Source organism: Nomascus leucogenys, chromosome 4, assembly GCF_006542625.1.
Source record: "Nomascus leucogenys isolate Asia chromosome 4, Asia_NLE_v1, whole genome shotgun sequence".
In the NCBI taxonomy this organism is placed as follows: domain Eukaryota; kingdom Metazoa; phylum Chordata; class Mammalia; order Primates; family Hylobatidae; genus Nomascus; species Nomascus leucogenys.
The window spans coordinates 17,427,203-17,454,324 of NC_044384.1; the positions used below are offsets into that span (position 1 = coordinate 17,427,203).

The 27,122-nt window shown below is 35.8% G+C and overlaps 1 protein-coding gene across 7 annotated transcripts in view; it reads right to left on the bottom strand.

Annotated features, from left to right (window-relative positions):
- Positions 1 to 713: 713 nt before the first annotated feature.
- Positions 714 to 27,122, bottom strand: part of RELCH (RAB11 binding and LisH domain, coiled-coil and HEAT repeat containing) — a 120,684-nt gene continuing 94,275 nt past the window's right edge. For 6 of the 7 annotated variants that reach the window (XM_030810299.1, XM_030810298.1, XM_030810302.1 and 3 more), the window contains 6 exons: positions 27,050 to 27,113; positions 25,328 to 25,466; positions 20,362 to 20,478; positions 16,208 to 16,296; positions 8,985 to 9,055; positions 718 to 2,424 (listed from right to left, as the gene is read on the bottom strand). In XM_030810299.1, the coding sequence (XP_030666159.1) occupies positions 2,304 to 2,424; positions 8,985 to 9,055; positions 16,208 to 16,296; positions 20,362 to 20,478; positions 25,328 to 25,466; positions 27,050 to 27,113 (601 nt within the window). In that variant the 3' untranslated portion in view covers positions 718 to 2,303. Of the gene's footprint in view, positions 2,425 to 8,984; positions 9,056 to 16,207; positions 16,297 to 20,361; positions 20,479 to 25,327; positions 25,467 to 27,049; positions 27,114 to 27,122 lie in introns of all 7 variants that reach the window. The other variant, XM_030810305.1, reaches the window with a different exon arrangement.

Sequence of the window (27,122 nt, forward strand, 5' to 3'; positions counted from 1 at the left end):
CTTCTGGATTTCTGAAAAAAATTAATCTCTGGATTACTCTGGAAACACAGGTATAATTTCAAATTAGCTTTTCATTACTTTGCAAACTTAGTTTTTCATTAAGTTGAACACTTAAAAACTTGTACCGTAAGTTTACTTCTGTTTAAAAGGAATGAGTATGGGAGTTTTATGCCCTACTTTGGACTCAGTCCAAATCTCAGTCTCAATGATTAGTGTGTCTTGTCTGTACAGACAAGACATATTTTACTAAAAACAAACAAACAAAAAACAAAAACCACAATGTGAAATCTTAATGATATTAAAATATTTAAGAAAAGAGACTCTCACTTGAAATACACCATGAATCTTGCCTACTGTTGCCTTTTAAAAAAACATTAGCACTTAAATAAATATATTCATTAATTAAGAAAAATGTTCACAATAAAAATACATTCTACTCATTCACCTGATAACAAACATACACATATTCTACTATAGTTTGAAGCAAATCAGAGTTTAAACATTTTTCTTCCAGGTACCTCTGAAATGTATTAGTTTTATAGCAACATGGTCCCTTTTTAGTAAAAATAAACCAAAATAGGTAAATTTATATAAATTATATTTACAAAATATTAGTATATTCTCATGAACATAGGCTTTTCTTATTTTTTTGCTTAATAGAAAGTATAGTGTTTCAAAATGAAAGTAAAACACATAGCCCAAACCAAAACAAAAACATATGCAAAAACATTTTATTTATAATAGATCAACATTTTTGACATGAAAGGTAGCCACTTTCAATTTCTCAAGAATGCCTAGAACCCAACAGTTTTCAGAAAGACTACTTAGTCCACAATTATTTCACTGTAGGTAAATGAAATAATTTCAGAATGAACTTTTTAAATGGCTTTGCCTATGGCAAATTGTTTTATAAACTTGAATGTATGGTAAGCTAGCTTTCCCAGGAAATGAATGTAATCCAACTATGTTCCAAATGTATTAAACCAGTTTATACAACAAATATGAGAATCACCTATGTGCATCAACTGTGCTAAAACAAGAATTCTTTTTATCAAAATATTCATTTTTCAAAAAGGCCTCACATTAACCCCTCAAACCAAGCACCCCCTTCCTATGTCCAGCACTCTTTTCTACTTCAAGTTGCATGACTGTATAGACAACTGTCAAATTCCAGTGGAACTGTACACCGACTTAAGACTGTATGTAATATACATCAAACACAGGAGGTCACTGACTTTAAGGGACAAGGTGATAACTAAGTAGTTATAATTTAGCCACGGTCTTTTTTAGTTTAGAGGGAAAAAAAGTAGCCCCCAAGTGTCCTTAACTTTTCAGTACTTCTCTGTAACACACAGAATGAAAAGGTACTCTCTAAAATTAAAATCATTAGAAAATATCTTAAATAAAATGTTTTACATAAATAAGTGTTAAATTTCAGATTCAAACTATATTTTCTTCTGTATCTCAATTTGGGAAAAAAAATCTCACAATTATTAATTCTTCTCAGTTACATTTATTTTTGAGCATTTAAATCTACTATACACCAGTTTGTAAAATTCACCTTGGTTACCTCTCCCCATGCCTATGTGCTGTCTTTTCTCAGGTAAGTCCATTATATGCATCTAAGTGCTGGGGAGGTTTAAATAGCACTTAAAGAATATTCATGAGAGTTCTGAAATGAAGGTTTTGTCTTTAGCTATTTACGGTAGGATTTGTAATTCAAATCATCACAGCATCCTAAAGAAATACTGTGTGAATGGAATGCACACAATTCCTACAGAACACACAAACTGATGTCCAAAAGGCACAGAGTAATGCTGGTGGCTCTTTCTAGTCAGTTAAGAAACAATAAAAAGTCTGCATTATTCTTTCATAATTTAAATACTTAAGTAATCTCCACTTTATTATTTTATAACAATGACTTCAAATTTACATTATTTTAAGTACCATTGTAATAGCTTAGTGTATAATACAGATATTTGCGAATATCCCATCCAAAAATTAAAAAAAAACTTCTTCACTATATATATATATTTATATAAAAATTATTCTGAAAGACAAGAACATAGACAAGGGACTTGGTACAGACCATCAACTCAATTTTCTGTCACCACGGTTGTAACTCCAAAATCAACAAATATACAGCAGTAATTAAAAGCAGTGCAAATATCTTTGGACATTAGGATAAAATTATAATGCAAGAACATAAAACTGAGGAAATAAAAAAGGCAAGTACTTCAAGTACAAGGAACCAGTCGGCTTGAGGTCCATCTTAGTGTTTACTGGGGGCTTCTTCCCTGCTTCTACTTCTTTCTCTGAAACACATTGGCCAACATGGCACCTGATGTTGTCAACTGGCCCATTTTGTTCAAAAACTTGGTCTTTGTATCTTCACTCACTAAGCTTGCGGCAATTGACATTGAGCTAGGAAAGAAAATTTAAAATTCATGTAAAGCAATTAAAAAAATAACAATTTTTCATTTCTTTAGTAGCATATCATTAACGAACACACTCTGAATTGGCGTCACAAAAGGGAAACTAATATTTATGGAGGGTAGTTTGTATATGCCATACTAGGTTAGGAGCTTTCACGTTCGTTATCGACAGTAAAGGAAGCAGTACGTGTAGTGGTTAGGAACAAGTCTGGGACTGGACTGAATGTTGGCTCTGTTTACCAGCTCGGGTAAATTATTTAATCTCATCTGTAAAACAAGGATGATTCTAGTATTTGCCTCCTAGGGTTATTAGGATTATATTAATACAACTGTAAAGTGCTCAGTATAGTGCTAGGCACATAATAGCATGATGTAATTGTTAGTAGTTATTCTTTATCACTTCATTTAATTCTTACAGCAATCCTGGAAGATAAATATTATCAGTATTTTCACAAATGAGTAAATTAAATTGCAATGAAGTTTTGTGCTGTGCTGATAATAATCCTATGGTATATTCCTTTTTAGGGGGATATTCCTTTTTAGGGGGATGTCCTGAATTGCCAGTTGCATTGATTTCAATCAACAATTTTGAATCCATTTCACCAACCTGCTGTGTAGGGAATAAACACAATCTAAATGACCTCTAAAGATTGCTAATTTATCATAGTACTGAACAGAAACAGAATACTGATCAAGCACAATTTTTCAATGACCTGACAACTCTCCTGTAATAGACTTGGAATCCAGTTTATTGCCTTGTGGCTTTGGCCAAGATGCTTTAGATCTCTCTGACTCAGTTTCCTCATCTGTAAAACACAGCTTGCAATTTCTATTGTAAAATATTCTGAGGATTAAGTAAGATAATGTGTTTGAACATGTCAAAGACAACGTGTGGCAAGCTGCGGGTGCTCAACATGTCTGTTGAATCTACTGCATGAGGCGCGTGCTGCCACGGAGGACACCTGGGTCTATGTAGTCTATAAGGGTGTGCACTGTGAATTACTCAAGTTAAAAACCAAACCACAACTCCCACCTTGAAAATCTTCTTCACATTGCTCTTCTGACAGTACACCAATGGGTTCTCTTTCCTGCTGCTTCTCTTCCCACAAAGTAATCTTCCCTAAGGTTCAGTATTTGGCTCTTGATTCTTCAATTATAAAACTTACTCTCCAAGTTTCAAATTGAATCACATCCCATTTCCTGAGGGTCAGTCCCACATTACTATTATTTGCTAGATAAAGCCAACATCTCAAGCTTTTGTTCACACCCTAACTTTAGAAATCACTCCCCATTTTAATTCCCCCCTCTTTTTGCCAGTGGTTCTACTATTTTCCTCTGTTTCTAACAGTGAATTTAATAGCTTCTTCTACTTCTATTTCAAACCAATCACAAGTCCCGTGACCTTATTCTTTGAAGCATCTCCTCTACTGTTTCTTTTTACTTCCATGGCTAATACTTCACAACTCAGTGATTCCAACAGTCTTCCATCTTTAATTATCAGATTAACTTCTAAAAGTCACTTCTTGATATCACATCTTAGCTCAAAATTCTTTAATGCTTACATACCACCTACAAGACGAAATGTGCTTTGCATTCAGGAAATGTGGCAATCTATTTCTTGTTTTTCCATACCACTGTCACTGACTATCTCTTTGACCCCCTTCAGTCAGGTTTGTCCAGTCTATTGCTCAATCACTCTCAAATCTTTCTATCCATTGCCTACCCATCTTTCAAAGCCCAGCTGAAGTCCTATGGTGCCTTTCCTTAACATTCTAGCTTTTCAGTGCTCTTCCTTTCTTTAGAAAACTCAGTGTAAGTCAAAAGATAAGTATGATTTAAATTTACATCTAGAAAAAGGGGATGTATGGGTCAGACCATAGTTGAGATATCAAGTTTTAATGATATTCTAAGAGGAGGCCAACCATGATGTTAAGGAGTCTGAAAACTATAAGAGGTAAAAATGAAAGGAATGAAGAATATTTGGTTTGAAGAAGATTTAGGTGACTTAACCGATATCTGCATATGTCATATGTGAAAAATTGGATATATAATGTATATCTGCAGGGGTGTATATATCTGCATAGGTCTACTGATACACATCACAGTCACCTGGAAAACTTCTGAAAATGCAGATGCCTAGGCCTAATCCAGTACTTCTGATTCTTTCCATCTGAGGTAGGAGGCCCAGGTCTATATCACAAAGCTTTTCAGTTAAACAAAACAAAACAAAACAAAACAAAACATTGCATTACAGCAATTCCGCCCCCACCCCAAGACAGAGTGTAAATTTTTATCAGTTTTATAAAGGGGTTTGTAACACTCTCCCACCCCTCTACCAGATGATAAAGACTTGTTTTAGAGGGCATAGGCATTTTGGAAAGGGAGATTTTAATACAGGAAAAGATAAGTTTTTAAAAGGAGTTATTAAAATGAAATGGGCTGCCTTGTAATGTGTATCCTCACTGCAAGTTTTCAAGCAAATCTCAGATCTCTTCTTTGCAACTAATATCCCTATCTTCTTTAAAACTATTTATGTCCTATATTATTTATCTCTTTTCTTCTCTTTAAAATCTCCATTTGGGCCAGGCACAGCGGCTCACATCTGTAATCCCAGCACTTTGGGAGGTCAAGACGGGTAGATCACTTGAGGTCAGGAGTTTGAGACCAGCCTGGCCAACATGGTGAAACCTCCTCTCTAGTAAAAATACAATAATTAGCTGGGTGTGATGGTGCACGCCTGTAATCCCAGCTACTCGGGAGGGAGGCTAAGGCAGGAGAATTGCTTGAACCCGGGAGGCGGAGGTTGCAGTGAGCCGAGATGGTGTCACTGCACTCCAGCCTGGGAGACACAGTGAGACTCTATCTTGAAAAAAACAAAAACAAAAACAAAAATAAAATCTCCACTTGATTTCTAACACCATTCTGGTTTGCCTTCTATTTCTCAGTTAAGTTCTTCCATATGCATCTGAAATGCTGGTCTCTAATTCCATGCCTGGTAACCTTCTCCCCATCAGAGCCCCCTTTTCAAGTGATATCATTTATCTACCACTGCTCCAACCGTAAGGCTTTAATTACCACCCATATGCTGCTGATGGTTCTTAAATCTCAATGAACTGCCTATAGTGTTTCTCTACCTGTGCCTCACATTTTAAATATTCCTCTTCAGAATAGTTCTTCCCCTATAGTTCCATTTTGTTGTATTTTATCATCATCCGTTTAAATGTTCAGATCAGAAATGTAAGAATCTTTTGATTCTGTTCTCCTTCACTCAATCAGCTGCCAAGTTAAACTGAGTTCACATCTGAAATATGGATCTCAAATCCATCTTCTCATATTCACTGCCATACACTGGCATTATAACATGGTGGTTAAAATCATGGTCTCAAGGACCATAATGCCTGGGTTCTGGTTCCTCCACTTAGTAGCTAGGTGGCCTCTGAGCAACATACCTACCTCTCTGTCATCTGTAAAATGAGAATAGTAAAAGTATCTACTTTGTAGGCTTAGTATGACAATTATTAGCAAATACATGAAAAATGTTTAGAATGGTATCTGGTTCATAAGCATTACTTACTGTTACCTTCCCATCCAAGACCACGCTTCATCTTATCATGGGTTCCTGTAACAGCTTTCTAATCTGTTCCACCCACTTCTCTATTCACTAGAGTCTGGTTCCTAAAGCAGTGATTCTCAAGGTGTGGTTCCCAGACCTGCAGCATTAGCACCACCTGGGAACTTGTTATCAATACAAATTCTCAGACTCCACCCAGATCTTCTGAATCAAAAACTCTGGGGATGGTACTCAGCAATTTCCAGGTGATTCTGATGGACACTAACGCTAGACAACCAAAGTTCCTAAGTATTGGCTACAGGTAGCAGGCCAAATCCAGCCTGCTGTTTTTATAAATAAAGTTTTACTGAAACACAGCCATACACATTTATTTACATATTGCCAAAGGCTGCTTTCCTGCTACAATAGCAGAGTCTAGCTCAGTAGCTGTGACAGAGATTGTATGGTCTCTAAAGTTTAAAATAATACTTACTATCTCTACAAAAAAGCTTGCCACCACCTGGCCTATAACATAAAGTCCAAATCTCCCAGTGTGGCACACAGACTTCTTTATTGTTTGGTGCCTGCCTACCTTTGTATACTTATCTCTACCATTCTCCCACATGTACTCTGCACTCCAGCTTTACTTACAGTTCTCAAGCACGCTCTTCTGTAACTTTTGTCATTTTGCACAGTGCTGATTTTTCTGCATGTAATCCCCTTTTGCTCTTCCTTTTTTCCTCCCTAGTCAGCCATTCATATCTGAAGACTCCTGTATTCCTTTATCCTTGGAACCATTTGCAGGCATTGTTTTAATGTTTATCTTTATTTTTAACTGCTTCTTTTTCCCACTTTCAGCTGTGAATACCTCGAGGGAAGAAACTATGACTTGCTCAAGCTCATCTTTGTGAACAGCCCATGGTAAGCACTCTGAATTTTACTTACTGCTGAATGAATATAAGAAGGGTACCAAAATAGTTATGCATACATTTTCTGCCTGCAGATCAGTGTGCTTTGCAAACTTTTCTGACACAGATCCATAGTAAGTGCCACATTTTACGTGATGACTTGTAGTACTTACACAGGTAACTGATGTTTCATAAGAAAGACTCATCTTTACCACTTGGGATGTACTCTCTATTTGATTCTATTTCTTGGGATGAAATACCTGTCACAACCAATTGAATTAATTAAACAATGTACTAACGTCAATGATCTGCAGTTTGAAAAATACTGCTTTTAACCACAGGCTCTTTGAAGGTGAAATCCATATATGCATCATCTTTGTATTCCCCACAACAAAAGGCAGAGCTCTTCCCAGATACAGATATCTTTATCTGCACCCACTCTTGCTTTTCCTTCCATTTTAGAAGCAGTTCCTTTTACTGCTTCAAGTAAAAGGCTTTCCTCTTGTGCTTTTGATCTACAATAGACTTCAGAGGAAGGGTGGGGTCAAGGAAGGCTTCCCTGAAGAGGCAACATCTAAGCTCTGTCCTAAAGGAGGAACAGGAACTAGCCAGGCAGAGTAAGAATACTCCTGGCAGACGGAATCATTTGCGTAAAAACCTCAGGAGAACAGAATCTTGCTGTGAATCTGATTAAGTCTCTAGATCTAGACCCAGCTACCAAATATACAAGAAATAGAGAAGAACATGTTAAAACACAGAAGAGAGATGCAATCACCAAAATTCAGACTGTGGGAAACTCTAAAGGACAAATGACTCAGTTTCTTCAATATGTAAATTGCATGGAGAAAAGAGGAATAGCAGGGTGACATTCTGTCTATGGATTGAAGGAGACAACACAGCAACCAACTACAATGTACAGAACTCATTTGGATCCTGACTCAAACAAACTTTAAGGAAGACAAACAACAAATCACTGACACTTATGAAACCAGGAGAAATTTGAACAAAAGCCAGATAGTTGATGATATTAAGTTGTTATTGTTATGTTGGTGTGATAATGATATTGTGTTTATGTTTTTTTAAAATAATACTTATCTTTAAAAGATACATATCAGAGAATGGGAGGGAGAAGTAGGTCGGGTATGGATGAAATTGAAGCTGGGTTACAGTTATAACATGTATAGAAATTCATTATATTTTCAGTTTATTTTTGTGTTTGTTAGAAAAACCTGTAAAAAACCTCTATAAAAAACCACTAATAATATAGAAGATGTGAATGTGTCTGTTGTTTTAATCCTCTGTGGCTAAAATGGTTATATATGGAGAAGACTGCTTCCATTCTAAGAGGCTTTATAAAGTACGGGTTCTAACACATCAAAGATACATGCGTGTTGCACATGGGGAATAGGGAGGAGCACATGCACGAGTGTGTGTGGTGTGTGTGTTTCTAGACCGATAGGATGAAACACTTATTCCCAGTAGTTAGCCTTAAAGAAAATACTTTTGAGCTTTTTATGTCTAACAGAGTCCTCTTAAGATGCTCAAGGTTACTTCAGTAAGAGTACGTAGAGTTCATTTGTAAATAACTCCCACTCCTGAAACTCCAACGTTATACTCTTTCACATCTATGCTTATATTTTAATTTTACTGAATCCTTGGATTCTAATTAGTTTGATTAGAAGCATGTGACTAGAACATTTCCAAGTTGATAATCCTTTATGCAGTACGTTGTTCATCTTATAACTCCTGTCACAAGTTTCTAGACGTTCTTTTGACCAGTGAATGAACAACCCAGCTACATATCAGAATTTTGTTGGAAGCTTTTAAACGTACAGATCCCTAGGCTGACTGAGAATATTGAGAGAAGGCACAGGGCATGGGGTGGAGACCTGAATTTTAAATTCCCCAGATAATTCTGATGAGATGGTTTATGGACCAGGATTTGAGAACCAATGACTTAAATCATTTTCTTGTCTTCCAAACAAAGGACTATAACATAACACAAAATGACACATTACACTGACTGACAGCAAATTTAGATAGAAAAATTAAGGTTAACATGTAGCCTTAAAAAAAGAATTAATATCTTACCCTTGAGGCTCTTGGACGGTCTTGTTTTCAACTTTTTGTTCACATTCTTTTATCATGGAACTTAAAATAACCTGATTAAAAAAATTTACCTTAGTGAAATACAGTTTACATAGTAAAATACTACGGTTTAACCTAATGTTTTAATTTTTAATATTCCTATAAGCTAATATGTTAATTAAAAATTTAGTTTTGGCAGTTACTTTGTTAAAGGAATTCATATTAGAGTGCTAGACTAGGTACAGAAGTAGCTTTAAAAAAAACTCAATCATATAACAATAATTTATTTTGATTTTCACTAGTCTTCTTTCTAAATGTTTTCTATTCTCCCTTAGCTTACCCACCATCTTCTAAGGTTAAAAGTAAAATTTATATACATCTATATATTTAACATACACACACACTATGGTCACACACATATTTTCCCAGTAAAAGCTGTCCTGTTCTATGCCCCTTTGCTTTCTCCAGGTTGCAAAAAGCAAGATCCCTTATTTTAATGTCTAGAGCTGAGACTAGGTACAGCACCATGGCTACTAAAATATAATGAGGGATATGCTGGGTGTGTAAAAGTTAACACCATTCCTGCAGGGAGACTGAGTGAGTGATAGAAAGGTTAGAGAGATCTAAACTGCTGCTCTAATATCTGGCAACCACACCAGAAAATGAATGGCTCTTCTGAATATTCTTGGCCCATGTTTGGGCATGGAGGTCACTAAAAAAATATTTATTGTCTACCTACTATGGGCTAGGCACCTTTTCAGATGGGGGGGATAAAGCAAATAAAACAGACAATATCCCCTATTTGTGGAGCTTATGTTCTAGTAAGAGAGATAGATACATAAAAAGCAGGTAAATTATGTAGTGTATTAGAAAGTGATTAAGGGTTTTAGAAAAAACATTGAGTAAGATAAGGGGTACTAGGAAGGCCAAAGTGGAGAATGGTACAATTCACATGGAAGTGTTCAAGGTAGGCTTCATGGCGATGATAATGTTTAAGTAAAAACATGAAGGAGATGGAGGAATAAATGCTGCAGACGCTAGGAAGAGGCTGCTCAAAGGCTATGAGGTGGGACTAGATCTGCCATGTCCTAAGGAAAGAGGCCAGAGTTGGTGCAGGGGGAGCAACGGAGAGAGGATAGAAGATGAAGTCTTAGATGTACTAGAAGAGAGGGCCAGATCCTATAGTGCCTTGAGATTATGATAAGGACTTTGGGGATTATTCTGAGAGAATGAAACTTCTATCATGCATCATGTGGGAAATTCTAGGTTACCCTTTTTTGAATGTATTCTCTGCTTCCCCACTCTCTTGTCTCACAGGTTATAGCATTTGTTTGTTTGGCTAGTTTTTTGCTTTTTGGTTTTTAAGGGGAATTTTTTGTATTTTTCTTTATCCTCCTTGAATTGTCTCTGTTTCCTCCAGCATCCTCCTTCTTTCTTCTATATTTTCATCTCTATCTTTGGTATTCCAGGCTTTTCTAAATGATTGGTAATCTTGGGATGTCTACTAATGACTGGAGCCCCAAAATGTGGATTAGAATCTCTTTATGCATGTGTAGACTTCACTTTAAGTTAAATCTGGCACAAACCTAACTTTCTGTTGATCTCTTTTCCCCTGTAGGTGTAAACCTGACAGCCAGCATTTGAAGGGTAATGAGGTGTCCCATCATTAACTAGCTGTCACTTATTTTCCCTCTTTTCAGTATGGTTTTCAGCTATGCCCGATTATCTCAAGTCTACAGAGTAAAGCTCCAGTCTCTCTTCAAGGTTGCAAAGGGAATCTGGGAATCTGATCCTTTTAAAGTCTTTAAATTATTCCTCTTATCCAGTCCCACCATACCCTAATGGAGGTAGGGAAATTTGTGGTGAAACAGGCTTGCTTCTTATATGTTCTGTCCTAAAGACTTAGATTTAGCATTTATCCTGGAAGCAAGGATCCTCAACAAAATACTAGCAAACTTAATCCCGCTACATATAAAAGGAATTATACAACATAACCAAGTGGGATTTATCCCAGGAATGCAAGGTTGGTTTAGTACTCCAAGATAAATTAATGTAATACACTGTATCAATAGAAGAAAAAACAACCTCATGATCATCTCAATTGATGTAGAAAAAAACATTAGACAATATCTAACATCCCTTCATAATAAAAACATTCAAAAACTAGGATAGAAGGAAACTTCCTCAACCCGATAAAGGGCATCTAAGAAACATACAAAGCAAAACTGAAAAGAACTAAAAGGGGAAGTAGACACTACCCAATCATAACTTTTTTTTTTTTTTTTGAGACGGAGTTTTGCTCTTGTTGCCCAGGCTAGAGTGCAATGTTGTGATCTTGGCTCACTGCAACCTCCACCTCCTGGGTTCAAATGATTCTCCTGCCTCAGCCTCCCAAGTAGCTGGAATTACAAGCATGCACCACCACACCTGGCTAATTTTGTATTTTTAGTAGAGATGGGGTTTCTCCATGTTGGTCAGGCTGGTCTCCAACTCCTGACCTCAGGTATCTGCCTGCCTCAGCCTCCCAAAGTGCTGGGATTACAGGCGTGGGCCACCGTGCCTGGCTGTCAATCGTAACTTTTAACACGTCTTTCAACAGCTGATGACACAAACAGGTCACAAAAAAACTGATACAAAGATAGAATTGAACCATAAAATTAACTAACCTTATTTTATTGAAATATATAAAATAATATACCTAATAATGACAGAATGTATATTCTTTTCAAATGCCACATTGATCATATTCTGGGTCATTAGGATAACTTTAACAAATTTCAAAGGACTGAAATCAGACTGTTCTCTGACTGTAGTTAAGTTAGAAATGAGTAACAAAAATATCACAAGATAATTCCCCCTGCCCCCCAATTAAACAAACCCCATGGGTCAGTAATGAAATACTGGAAATAAAACTCTAATTTGAACTAAATGATAATAAAGATAAAATATAGCAAATGCGTGGGATACAGCTAAAACAATACTTAAAACGTTAAATTCATAGCCAAGCATGGTGGCTCAAGTCTGTAATCCCAGCACTGTGGGAGGCTAAGGTGGGTGGATCGCTTGAACCCAGGAGTTTGAGACCAGCCTGGGCAGCATGGCAAAACCCTGTCTCTACTAAAAATACAAAAAATTAGCTGGGCATGGTGGTGCACGCCTGTAGTCCCAGCTACTTGGGAGGCTGAGGTGGGGGGATCACTGGGAGGTAGAGGTTGCAGTGAGCCAAGATAGCACCACTGTACTCCAGCATGGGTGACAGTGAGACCCTGTCTCAAAAAAACAAATAAAAAACCAAAACCCTTAAATTCATATATCAGAAAAGAAGAAAAGTTTAAAAATAACCTAAGCTTCCTCCTCAAGAAGTTAGAAAAATAGAAAAACAAATCTAAACAAAATAAAAGGAAATACAGATGAAAACAGATATAAGTAAAATAGAAAAAAAAGCAGTAGGGAAAAATCAACACAGCTAAAAGTTCAATATTTGAGATTAATGAAACTGATAAATCCCTATTCAAAACTAACTTTAAAAGAAAGAGAAAAAAAAAAAAACAAAACACCAGGCTCGGGATGGTGGCTCATGCCTGTAGTCCCAGCGTGTTGAAAGGAGATCTAAATAAATATAAGATACAGCATGTTCTACATAGCAAGACTCAATCATAGAGAAGACTCCCTAAATTAATTTACAGAGTCAATTCATTTCAATCAGAATCTAAATAAGATCCTTCTTGGAAACTGTCAATATAATACTAAACTTTACATGAGGAAGGTAAGGGTCATGAACAGTCAAAACATTTCTAAAAAAGGACAGGATGCTGGACTTGTCCTACTGGATTTCTGGACTTTTAAACAAGACAACTGTAATGAAGACAACATATCATTTTTATAATAATTGACAAATAAACCAGTGAGAAAGAATGTTCCCCAATAACAGGCACGTACATACACTGGAACTTCATATATGACAGAGGCAGCATTGCCAATCAGTGCAAAAAGGATGAACTGTTCAAAAAACATACTGAAATAACAGATTGTCCATACAGGAAAAGAAATATAATTGGAATGCTAGCTCACATCATACATAAAAACCAATTCTAGTAAAATTAATAATTTTATTGTATAAAATCAATTTAAAAAAATTTCAGAAGTATAGGAAATAATGTCTTCTAGAAATGATCAATAAATCCGACTATTAAAAAATTAAGAATCAGTGTTTGAAGATGCCAAAAATATGAAAAGACATATCATAAATTGGAAACAGATATTCATAAAACATAAAATTGGCAAAGTATTGGTATATTCCAGATATGTAATGAACTTCTAAAAAGTAACGGTTAAGACAGTCTAAATGAAAAATAGGCAGAAAACCTAAATAGACTTTAATAGAAGAACATAACTCATCAATAAGCATACCAAAGGATGCTCAAACTTGACAGTAATTAGAGAAATGCAAGTCAGAAACATAATGGTAATTTTATATCCACCAAATTAGAAAGTTTAACAATATGAAGTGTTGGCAAACATAAGAACTAAAAGAGTACTCCCATACACTGCCTATAGGGGTATAAATTGTTAGCATTTTGGAAAACAATTTAGCATCAGTAGGCAAAACTGAAAATGTGTACACTGTACAACTTGTTCATTCTACTCCTAGTTTGTATCTCACAAACTTTTGTACATGTGCATCATAAGATGCTTGTAATTCTGTTTATAATAACAAAATAGTGGAAATATCACCTATTTTCCCAGAAAGAAGAATGGATAAACTATGGCATAATCATACAAAGGAATGCTATTCAGTAAGGACAATAAAATAACTACTTTTGCAAATATCAATAAGAATGAAATTTATAAACAAAATGAGTGAAAAAAGCAAATCATATAAGAATACATACAGGAGATTCCATATATACAGGATAGGAGAAATATGCAAAATTAAACAATATGTTGTTTAGGGATAAATAAATATGTGGTAAAACAATAAGAAAAACAAAGTATGAAAATATAAAATTCTGGGCAAGTGTTAAACTTGGAGGAGCACAGGAGAGGGACATGATTAGGGAGGGGCATATATGGAACTTTTAAGATACTGGTAATTTTCTATTTCTTAAGCTAGGTAGTAATTACATGAGTGTTAGTTTAATTATTATTATTTTAAAATTTTTTCCTTCTTTTTTCCCTCATCAACTTTGTGACAGTATAATTGTTTTTTAAACAAGACTGATAGTCATAGTCTTTTGTGTCAACTTGGCTAGGATATAGCACCCAGTTATTTAATCAAACAGTGACCTAGGCATTGCCGTGAAGGTATTCTGTAGATGTGATGAACAGCACAATAAATTAATTTTAAGTAAAGGAGATTATTGCCCTAAAAAATATGGGTAGGTCTCATCCAAGCAGTTGAAGGCTTTATGAGCAAAAAGTGAGGTTTCCTGAAGAAGGAATCTGCCTCAAATACTGCTTGAGTTATCAGCCTGCCCTCCATATTTTGGACTGAAGCCTGCAACATCAATTCCTGCCTGAGTGTTCTGCCTTATGGTCTCTCCTACATATTTTGGACTTGCCAGCCCCCTCAACTGCATAAGCCAATTCCTTAAAATAAATCTCTTAATATATCATTTTGGTTTTGCTTCTCTGGAGAACCCTGACTAATACAAACACATATGTAATATAGCCTTTGAGTGTATATTCTACACTTTACATTATGAAATGGTATTCTTTTCACAGAGGGAAGAGAATAGGCAAAGGCAAGGAAGCAAAAGACGATGTTATATGGTGGAAATGAATTAGTTTGGCATGGCTTGGGGCAGAGTGTGTGATGGAGGAGAAAGGGAGCGGGATGAAACTATCAAGATGAACAGGTGTCAGATGATAAAAGGCCTTGTATGTAAGAAACTTGTAAAAGGGTTTTTAATAGGAGAATAACATGAAGAGATTTATACTTTAGAAAAAGTACTTTGGCTGTAGTGAGAAACAACAGTAGAGAGCTAAGAATGGAGAATAATTAGGATATTCTACAATGGTTTCAGTGAGGTAACAATAAAGGATTGAACTAACAGGGTGGCACAGGTATAAAGAAACGGAAGAGATTAGAAAGACATTATGAAATTAAAGAACTAATTGGACATATTCTATGTTAACTATCAGGTATATGACTTGGGGAGAAAGCGGTATGGCATTAGCCAAAGTGGGAGACAGAGAGTAATTCTGGTTGAGGGGATTGGCCATGCTGAATTTTAAATGATGCCTGTAGGACATGCAGGTGGAATAGACAGGTGGCAGTGAGCCATGAAGTTCTATGGCTCCAGCGTGGGGTTAGAGCAGAAGATGAAATTTGTGTGATATTAACATATAGTAAAGGCAAGTTAGATGATGAGTATGGATGAACTTGTTCATGGAGAGTAATTCTAATGAATGAAAAGGTGAGGTAAGAAAGGAGGGAAGATTGGGAACAACTGACTAGAGAAGTAAGAAAAAAACAGGAATAGAAGTGGAGTCCCAGGAGCCACAGGAGTTTTGAATCAGAAAATGCTGCAGAGAGACCTGAAGCTTTCAGAACTAAAAAAAAGTCCTGTCAGGGTGGCAGCTTGGTCACGACTGATCTTAAAGATGGCAGTTTCAATGGATTAGTGTGATGCACGGAATATGATGTACCAATAGACACTGTAAAAGTTGAGAGAGTAAATGTGGATGATCAGGAAGAATAAGAGACTTGGAGAGGGATGAAAGGAAGTTTTTGCTATTTAGGAGTGGAGAGTCAAACATCGTAAAAGGAAAAGCTGATGGAAAAATAGGTTGAAGATACAGAATAGAAAATAAACGATAAACAGGGATTTGGAGGAAATGAGGGGAAACAGGAGACAAATATATTGAAATAAAATAGTTAGGAAGAAATGAAGACAGAAAATAGAAACTGCATTTAAGAAAGTTGATGGTCAGAGATAACTATCATTTTATAGTTAAAAATTTTCACATACATTATCTTATTAAAGTCTCATTATATTAAGTGAAGGAGAGTGTATTATCCCTACTGTAGACAATTAAAGAGAGGCTCAAAGATGTGAAAGGAGTTGCTCAAGATATCGCATCTAATAAATAAATTGATAAAATGACATTGAGCTAGATTTAAAAAAATTATAGCATATCATAAGCCTCACATAGAGAAGAATGCAAGTCTGTATATGAGGTATTAAAACATGAATATGGCAATGGTAATCACAGTGGCTCACCTCATGCTCTGGAGAGAGATGTTCCATGTCATTCCGTAAACATCTGAGACCAGGTAAAAAGTGATTAACCATTAAATCCTCTGAAATGACTTGGGACAAGGTAGTTAAGGGAATTAAACGAAACCAAACTGGTATGTCCAACAGAACAACCGAGTTACTACCATATAAAAGAGAAACCTTCTTATATGATACCTATGGCATGGTGATCACTCAGGGTAAACAGGCTCCCCTCAAGCATGAATCCTCATTTGCAGAGTAAGTTATTTATCAGGAGTCAATTGTGTTTATTCACACAAATCTATTTATGTCAGTGGTATTCATCATTTAAATTACAGAATGTCATGGAAATGTATAAAGTGAGCATAACAATTAAGTCAAGTAACCCAATCAGATGTTTCAATGAATATGAAAAAAGTATAAAAAGTAAGTTTTCCATGACAACTAAGTTGAAAGTTTTGGGAAAAACTGATAAATGCAAATTGCTTAAAACATTGCTGTTTAACTATTATGTATAAGACAATTGTAAAAGATTGAGAAAAATATAAAAATCTAGAAAAACTCTATAGTGCATATCAGAAATATTTCTGGATCCTCTTTAAAGAACTTTAAACTGCAAATCATATACAATTGCATTACAGATGTGATTTACCTGAGAAAGAAGATGTTTAACTATAATCAACAGATTCACACAAAAGAGATGCCTACATCAAAAGGCTGGTAAAAGAAAATAACATATATACATTTTAAGTTAAAATAAGTTATCTAAGGTAGATACCATTCCTGATTTCTTGCTTTAACCATCCTGTTAAACTGACCTATTAAAGGTCCTGATTGAGTTGGATAACAGAGCTTTTACTCTAATAAGAGCATTTGTTAAGTTTAGGATTACTTGTAGTTCTCAGTCATCTTTGAGTTTTAGTTGATTATCTTGACATTAAAAGGTATCAGGAAAACTTTCTCCAGAAAACAATTCATCTTGTTCATTTACGTCAATTCTGATACATTCTCCCTTTATTCTAGCCTGTAAAGCTAGCTCCTATTTAATATCACACCACAAAAAAGCCAGTAAATGAGTTCCCTTATAAAGATAATTTTTTTTTTAACAGAATTTTTTGCTCTTGTCACCCAGGCTGGAGTGCAGTAGCACGATCTCAGCTCACTGCAACCTCCGCCTCCTGGGTTCAAGCGATTCTCCTGCCTCAGCCTCTCGAGTAGCTGGGATTACAGGTGCGCGGCACCACACCTAGCTAATTTTTTATATTTTTAGTAGAGATGGGGTTTCACCATGTTGGGCTGGTCTCGAACCCCTGACCTCAGGTGATCTGCCCGCTTTGGCCTCCCAAAGTGCTGGGATTTCAGGCGTGAGCCACCGTGCCCAGCCATAAAGATGATTAAATTATATGATTTAAATGAGTTCCCTTATAAAGATGACTTAGTTGAAAAAATGAATTTCACTAAGAAAAAAATCAGTGTAACTACCGCTTTGAAAATACAGTTATAAATAAAAAATATTCACAAACATGGATCCTATAATGAGTGATTTATAAATTTAATAGGTATTAAAAATATAAACATCATTTGGTCAAACCAAATCCCTATAGACATATAGAGGGCTACAACCTAATGATTATGTAGTCTTGCTTTCTAGATATGGGGAAAGTGGCACCAAAATATAACTGTGAATGACCTTTGAATTAGTAGTTTAAGAGTCTGATCTAGAGAAATACGGGCATGGAATGAGAAGCTGAATATGGCCCTACTTAGAAGAGGGAAGTCACTTTTCTTTTCCTCTTTCTACTCACTGTTGGGGACCTACCTTTTCCCTATGGATCAATCTTTCTCAAGGATTTGAAAGTTAAAGGTAATTAGTTCCATCAGATATTAGGAACCACCTTTACCTGACTGGTGAATGATGGCTAGCCTCTGACTGCTAACAATGAAAGAAGATTCTCAGTTTATTAAGGGAGATCACTGCATTTTAGATAGCTCAATTAGGAACTTTTTCTTATAAATGAAATCAGCCTCTGTTATCTCTGCTTGTTAGTGTTAGCTCTGTACCTTAGCTGCACAGTGTGCCTCATCATCCTTCTACCTAAAAACCTTTAAAATATCTTTTCATCCCCCAGCCATCTCTTCTCCAGGTTAAACATTCCTAAATTCCTTCAAACTTTCCTTAAACATGTCTTCTTGGCTTGTTATTATGCAAAAATGTTATACACTATAGTTTTTCTAATGTCTGTATTAAAACATGATGGTAGGCTAAAAGAAGCACTCTTCTGATCAGCTTAGAATACAATGGAGCAGAACAGATTAGAACAATGTGATTTTATTAGGGGCCGCAGCACTGTTGACTCAAGTACAAGTTCTGACTCATGTAGAAGTAACACTTTTAGTACTTGAACAGGGACTGTTGTTAAGATAGTTCTTCCCCTTACCGTATTGGTATGTAGCCTTTTTACTGTATTTACTCTAGTGATATTCTATGCATATCTAAACACACAATAATATTCCTTTTATATAGATTTCTATGCCTTTTGGAAACCACTGCCTTCCCTACTTGGAAAATTTGGTTTTACAGAGCCAAACATTTGGATCTTTTAACTTTCCCATTTTCCTTGAGGCATATTCCTTTAGAAACTCTCTGCTATATAAGATTATACATAATGTTTTGTGTAAGTTTTAAATATTACTTTCACAAAGTCCAATTAAACACACCAATGTTTTCTTTCTCTGAGATACAAACTCTGCGATGCGCCACTGTTGCTTTCTTGCAAGGGTCCTATCACTTCTCCAATACTAAAGAATTCTTACTTGCTAATTCAGAATATCAGTTCCTCTTTTTGCTTCCTCTATCTTCCCTAAGTTGAAAATGCCAACAAGAAATCAAGAATGATAAGTTCTGCTTTTAGTGGAACTAAACTTATAGAAGACATGAATAGTTGAGGTTACAAAATTATTAAATTATTAAAATATGGTGCCATCTATATTTTAAAAAACATGGCTCATATCCTCCTCAAGATTAGGCCATTTTTAATAGATTTCCAACATAAACTGCTCTGAACCATGCATCCAACTTTCAGTTTTAGTATTTCCAAAGACACATAGCTACTTCACAGATAGCTCTACTTTTCTACTTTCTCTATTTGATTTATCCTGAACAAAAATAACTTCTTATTGGTACATTCTCGTCCAGAATCCAGTGTCAATGACTGTTAGTAATATTTTATGGCATATTTATCTCATTTAAAATTACCTGTTCACGTTGCTTATTACATCAAACTGGTATATAACAATGTGAACCACATATAATAATCCTGAAACTCTTCCTTTGTTCTCTGTTTTTTGTTTAGCATGTACTTTAGTATTTAGCCTTTCACTCTTTTTTCAATCTCTCATTTCCCCTTTCTTCAACCCTTCTACCTTTTAAATGAAAGAGCCTAAAAGTTGGGAGTTCACTTTGCCCATCGTTATCTTTACTTCCTTCTTAGTTTTATCTTATAGGCATAGGATAGTAAAGAGAACATTTAACAGAATGGCTAAAGTTCTTTGTTCCAGTCACAGTTTTGCTTTTAACTATAAAAAACAGAAGCCATTCATGTCTTTAAGCCTTAGTTTAATCATTTACAGTCACTGACGTGGACCTACATGATCTCTAAGTTTTCTCCCAGTTCTACAATCACTGGAGATCATTAGCTTTGTTGGCCCTGTACTTGTCCAATGTGTGATATCTCTCTAAGAGATATTCATAATATTCCACTGGATACTGAGAGTTAAACATTCACTGAAAAACCTAAATGCCAAGCCATATATACAAGGCTTCCTTTTGATTAACAGAAGTCTCAGCTGTAATTCTTTCTGTCCTTTATTTCTTGCTCAGTTATGTAGCTAACTAATATAAATATAAACTTCAGGTTAAGAACTTCATCAAAATTCTCAAAACTATAGAACATAAAAGCACAGAGGACTTAAAATTATCTTTTAAAATTATGAGACGGCTAGAAGAAGAAGTGGAGTGAGATAAATAAAATCTTCAATTTTCTACAATTCTTATATAAGTTGAAGAAAAGAAGTTCTACTTTTCAATCTTTAACAACCAAGTTCCACTCTAAGATTGGTTACATAAATGTAGATACACCTTAATAAAGCAAGGATACAACAACAGGAAAGTGCACTGTAGGCTTCAAAAAGATGCGTAGCAATGTCCAGTCTTTTAGAATCCACAATCTGTAAGTTGTTCACCAAGGCTAACTTATGCAAATGTGGTATAACAACTGAAAACAGAAAAAAGAAAGGGTTAAATTTTTATCCAAAACATGCATACAAAACCCTGACACACTTTAACAATAATTTATCACTTTAATTTATGAAATTTCATTTTAATTCTGAATGACTTCAAAAGATTACCCATATCTTATACTTGCTTTTTCTTAACTAGGGAAGAAAGTAGTTTTTCAAAATAAAAAGTGATCTGGCATTTGGGAGAAACAAATTGTAGTACTGTCACTATTACCTAATTATGAGGATGTATATAGATTATTTGGCCTCACTATAATTCAGTTTCCCAGTTTGAAAAATGAAGCCCAAATAATTATAAACAACCTACTTCTTGTATTACTTACACTTGCAGATAAGTTTCTTCATAAAAATAAAATATTACCATTGCTATTACATCAAAATAGAGTATATTCTTTTTCAACAACCTATTACTTCACTCCTTCAGAATACTATTATTAGCTTTAGTTTCTCAAATTCTTAGCAAAGACCAATGTCAAACAGCACTGGCAGCTGAGTTTTCAAGTTATTCAATGAGTTTAATACCCTCAAAGAGTAACATAAAATTTCAACCTACTGCTAAATAAAAGCAATGGTCCAAGAAACAAAAACCAATTCAGTAGCAGTGAGCACCTCTAGAGCCTAAGATTGTGTTTTCTGGATACCATTTCCCACTAAAACCAGGGCTCTTTGAAGAAATGGCTTCAGGGTCAGTGATTGTTAAATTGTTAATCACAAGACCAATCTAGTCTCTGCTTGGTTGAGGATCACAAAACACCACTCATAAGCATCAACTGCTGACCAACTTAGTGACCTCTTTCTTGTTTGCACTGAGTTTGCGTATATAAAAGTCATAATCTTCTCCTGGAAAAACTCCTGCATCCTAAATAAGCTGGGGCAATAATCACAACTTTCATGCTTAGCTTAGTAAAACCCCACAAAAACTCAAAATAACAATGATCATTTTTAGGGGACCTTTTGACTTGTCAAAATTAATAACAGTGTATTTATGAGGAGCTCTAGAACAAATTAGGAAACAAACTCCAAACGTTCAATTGAAAGCTTCATTAATTGGCAAGCTGAGGCCTCAACAAAATAGTGACTCTAAGTCTCTCTCTAAGACTCACTAGTTCATTTCTGCCCAAACCTTCAGAAACTTATCATTCTTGCACTTTATCTGCTCATATATGGTTCCTTTATTCCATCTTCTCCAGAGTCTCTGACCTTTTTACAAGATTTTTCTCAGAAACGCAACAATCACCCTGCATAATATCCCCTTAAAATTGCTTGACTAGAAGACAAATCTATAGAAGTTCATTTAAACTGTAGTCTCAAGGAAGTTAAAGGCTCTAATTAAGGATCTTCCTAATTTTCAGGAAGACAGACAGAGCTTTACTACAGAATTCAGATTTCACTACACACATATTGTCCTGGGCTACCACATATGTATTAATTAATTCATTTAACTGTTAACCCCTCAGATGTAGACAGATGGTTAAAAGCAGTAGGAGATGAAGGACCAGGAGATGATTTAATAATAACCCAGATGGATATCATTCTTTCTTTTTTATTAAGAGATGGGGTCTTGCTTTGTTGCTTGGGCTGGAATGCAGTGACTATTCACAGGTGCAATCATAGTGCACCACAGCCTCGAACACTTGGACTCAAGTTATCTTCCTGCCTTGGCCTCCCGAGCTGATGGACTATGGATACGTGCCACCATGCCTAGCTAATTTTTAAAAATCTTCTGTAGGGACTTGGTCTTGCTATGTTGCTCAGGCTGGTGTTGAACTCCTGGCCTCAACTGATCCTCCCACCTCAGCTTCCTGAGTAGCTGGGACTATAGACACGTGGCACCATGCCTGACTTAGACAGGCTAATTCTAAAACTGACCTTCAGTGGGAAAGAAAAAGAGGAAATACATAACATAAGGTCACTGCAGAAGCCTTTTTCTTTAGGGCAGATTGAACAAAGATTTAAAATTGTAAATGAAAAAAGGATAATAGGAGATTTTATAAAACCGCATTTTGCAAAAAATTAGCCAGATGTGGTGGTGCGTGCCTGTAATCCCAGCTACTCGGGAGGCTGAGGCAGGAGAATCACTTGAACCAGGGAGGCGCAGGTTGCAGTGAGCCGAGATGACGCCACTGCGCTCCAGCCTGGGTGACAGAGCGAGACTCTGCCTCAAAAACAACAAACAAACAAACAAACAAACAAAAAAACTGTATTTCAGAAAACGTTCAAAAAATATTCTGGGGTAGATCCAATAGTCATAAAGGGAATCTTGTCCTGTTTTTGTTTGTTTGTTTGTTTGAATAAATGGGCCCAGACCTCAAACAAGGAACTTAGGGGAAAAAAATCAGAAATGGAAAACTGCCAGATTTAGAAAATCTCCAATATACGACTGAACATTTTCAGAGAGCCTTACTAAGTAAAATAGCTGAAAACAAAAAACAACCCTATGGTGTTCCAGATAAAACAACTGGTTCCTAAAAATAAAAACAAGACCAAAGGTCCTGTGATAACTAATAATTGGGAAAGAAGAAGGGCCACTGAAAGAACTAATGTCCTCTATTTAAGCCAAGAAATAGAGGGGCAAATACCTAAATACCCAAAATGCCACTCCAAAGGAGACATTACCACCCAGAAATTCTCTGTCCATCCTCCAGACTCCCAAAGCCAATTGTCTATAAATACTTAGGAATAACACTATGGCATTCTTCATACAGGTTCTACTTCAATATTTATCTTATTAATATGGAGTACTAAATTCCTCAGGGTAAGTTCTAAAGCAAAAGAGAAGCCACTTGACTGGGAAGTAAGTACAAAGGGGGAAAAAAGGCTAATTTTTATCTTTAAAAAAAATCTGGTTGTACCAAAATGTGAAAGAAGACTGTATAAGACATACTTGTTGGTACACAGTAAGTTGCAGGAGGCTTCAAGGATAATGGTTTACTAGAACTATTCAAGCAGTGGGAATTTCTCACCTCAATCTGTTCCCAAAACAACCTTTAATTGTTATTCGGGGGCCATTATGAGAAGAAAATTCATTTTTTCCTCTCGTACAACTCCTACAAATTTGATAGGTAGGTATCTACTCTACAATAAAAACTGTCAAATAAAATGGAAGGGTTATTTTTAGATATTCTTGAAAATTCTAGAAAGAGAAATTAAGATATTGACACTATGTTTAATTTGAAAAATAACTATAGTCCCAGAATTACTGAAAAAGATTCTGAAGAATCAACAAAATAATTGGAGCAGATCCTATAAGAATCCAGATGGATTCTTCCCAGATTATCATGAGTCTTTCTTTTGAATGTACACAGAAAGGTCAGATCATGCTCTAGAAAAGTTTTAACTATACGACACGGCACACAGCAAGGACCCATTTAATGCAAAAACATTGCACACACCAAAGACCCGTTTAACATGACAACATACCAAATACCCATTTAATTTGACAACATGGCACACACCAAAGACCCATTGCCTGTTGAGCCTATCCTTTAATCCAGCAGCCAAGCGTTAGTCTCCTTGCCTCAGAGCAACTACAGCCTCGAAAAGTCAAAGCACCTTCAGAGTTCCTACCTAAGGGAATCACCTGTAAATTTGACACTGCAACATGTGGAACTATCCCTAGTGCTAACTAAAATATCAACTTTCTTCTGTTAGTTGGCTAATTATAAAGACACTTACCCAGTGAAAAAAAATGTCATGACTGTGTTTCTATAGCTTCATCAGCGTGCATGCCTTCAACCGATTTTTTGGACACTGCAGTCCAAATCCTGACTTAGTATTTTTTGTTGATAACTCTTATCTTAGAGTCATATGCCAGCCTGGATATGTAACAGTCTGCTGGAGAATAAAATAATGTACTAGAAACTAAGCTGATTTAAGTGACCCAACTTGTGGCCCTCTCTAGAGCACGTCAGATTGCTAAAAATAAAAGAGCTATGATAACTGATATGCTTTTGGAGTCATAATTTCTTCATGCTTTGATGCTATCCAAAGAAATTGTGGCCATAAATGTTGACGCCCACAGTAAAAGAGACTCTGTAAAATCTAGAGAAAAAAGGCAGATCAACAAGCTATGAATTAAAACAAAGTTATGTATCATGCTGAATGGCATGCTAAGTGGAAGAAATGTCTATTTTTCATAAGAACATGTCTAGAAACACAGAAAAATTTCCTTAAAAATAAAAAATAAACTCTAAGGCAGCATAATATTTAGCAATTAGTTATTAAGAAATATTTCTAAAATAACTTGAAATTAAGTTTGTGTTACTCTTCATATGTCTTACAGCAATCAGTATATAGTACAAGACCATCCACTAGGGCAGGCGCGGTGGCTCACGCCTGTAATCCCAACACTTTGGGAGGCCGAGGCAGGCAGATCACCTGAGGTCAGGAGTTCGAGACCAGTCTGACCAACATGGCAAAACCCCGTCTCTACTAAAAATACAAAAATTAGCCGGGTGTGGTGGTGGGCACCTGTAATCCCAACTACTCGGGAGGCTGAGGCAGGAGAATCACTTGTACCCAGGAGGCAGAGGTTGCAGTGAGCTGAGATCATGCCATTGCACTCCAGCCTGGGTGACAGGGCGAGACTGTCTCAAAACAAAATAAAACAAAACCATCCACTAATATCAATACTGATTAACTCACAATAACTAACTTGTTTCATGTTCAGCTTTCAGTACACAAAAGTACACGAGGCTTTCAGTACACAAGGCTTTAACACATGACAAATGCACCAAAATTTTAATACATGACAAGGCCTCAGAGGAGTGTCTAGCTTTGATCTTACATTACAATTCAGGAAAAAGGTAGAAAAATGCAACTTACACTCATCTCGGAACCTGGGTTCTGCGTTAGGGCCAACTCTACCAAATGTTTTTATGATCTCTGTATGCAAAGAATGTTGGTCTTGATACTGAGGATCTTCCAGGAAAGAAGCCAACTGCATTTTCACTCTTTCCAGCAACTTAAAATTGGATATTGTACAGTCATTTCATAGAATATTGAAAACTGAGTAGTGTTGTTAAAGACACACATTAAACATGACTTACAGCAGTGGATTAAAGCAACCTATAGTCCAATGATAGTAGAAATTTGGAATGAAATAAATAGTTATTTAATCTTTTGGCTCAGAGAAGGTTTCCTACTTTTGCTTATGCTTATAAATTCTTAATTAAAAAATACAAATATTCCTGAACAAATTATAACAACAAAAGAAAAAAATCCCACCATATTTAGGGAAAAATAGGTAAGTTTATGATTATTTTGTATCTAAATTATAATTCTTAAAACAAATCACACTGTAAGTTACCCAATTATTCACCTTCTGAAAGCAATGAGTCATTAATGACTTACATCTTACTCACATTTCCCTAAAAGACATTTTTATTTTAGGATTTGAGAACATGTTGAAATTCTGCCAAGACTGCAAGCTTTGCAGAATGATGTGCTTTTCCTCTGTGGCTTCACCAGTGAAATACATAAGTGAAAAAATGGAAAACATTCTTTCTGTAGCTAACAAAACTTTAGTTTTTGTTATAAAAAATCTATATGACAAAAGAGTTTTATTAAAACTTTTTTCTTTTGGGTAATATCTCCACAAATAATTTATGTTCTAATCTACAGGGTTTTTTCATTTGTATAAGACATATCCAATATAATAACAAAGAAATAAAAATCTGATACCAATTTTGAGAAGTGTCTTACAGTTAGTGTTGCAAATAGAATCTAAAAAACTTGAAATCAGTTTCAGAATCAAAATACACCTTTAAGAAGGAAGACCTTGGTGGTCTCCTGAAATAGGCATGACAGAGGATCTGCCCAGAGATCTACTCTGCAACAAGAGGATACCAGTCTACTAACTGACTTTTACAGCTTCATATCAATGACACAGTTATCAGAATACAAGTGCCCTCTTGCCTTCATTTATAACTGAGATACATTTGTGTTCCTAATGTTATCTGGGAAAACAGTCCTCAAATCTGTGCAAAACTGGCAATCAAGAATTTATGTAGATTGGCCAGAAGCCTACTGGATAATAGAAGGCTTTGGAACTAGACCTGATTTGAAGGATTATTCAAAACTGCAATATCAAGCTCAGCTTACAACAGAACATCTAGCAAGCTTGTCCAATACACCTTATTTTGTTGTTGTTCTATTTTGTTTTAAGGCTTTTAGCAGCCTGAAGCCGGGGTTTTTAGTTTCTGTCTCTAGTGATAAGCAGAAAAGAGGGAAGAGGAAGGGGCTTTACTGGCCCAATCAGAAAGAGAAACTAAAAATCCATGACTATATTCTCTCCCTCGGACATCCCTGAAAGCTTGGCCTATACTTAATGTTCTGACTGAGAGGAAAGACTAGAGATTTCTTTAGGATATGGAAATATACCTTGGTTAGGCTACCATGTTTTCACACCGTGAGATCCTCCTCTGGCCTATAACTAACTAGGGCACAAAATAAAAGGTAAGATGCTCCCTGCAGCCTACCACCAGATACATGTATCATGATCACATCAGTATTACACAGACATAAATAAATTTCAATTATTCCTACCTCTCTTTGAATTACTGTTTCCATAATAGTGCCAAAGGCTGGAATTGTGGCAATCCTGACAGAGCTGTTAGAA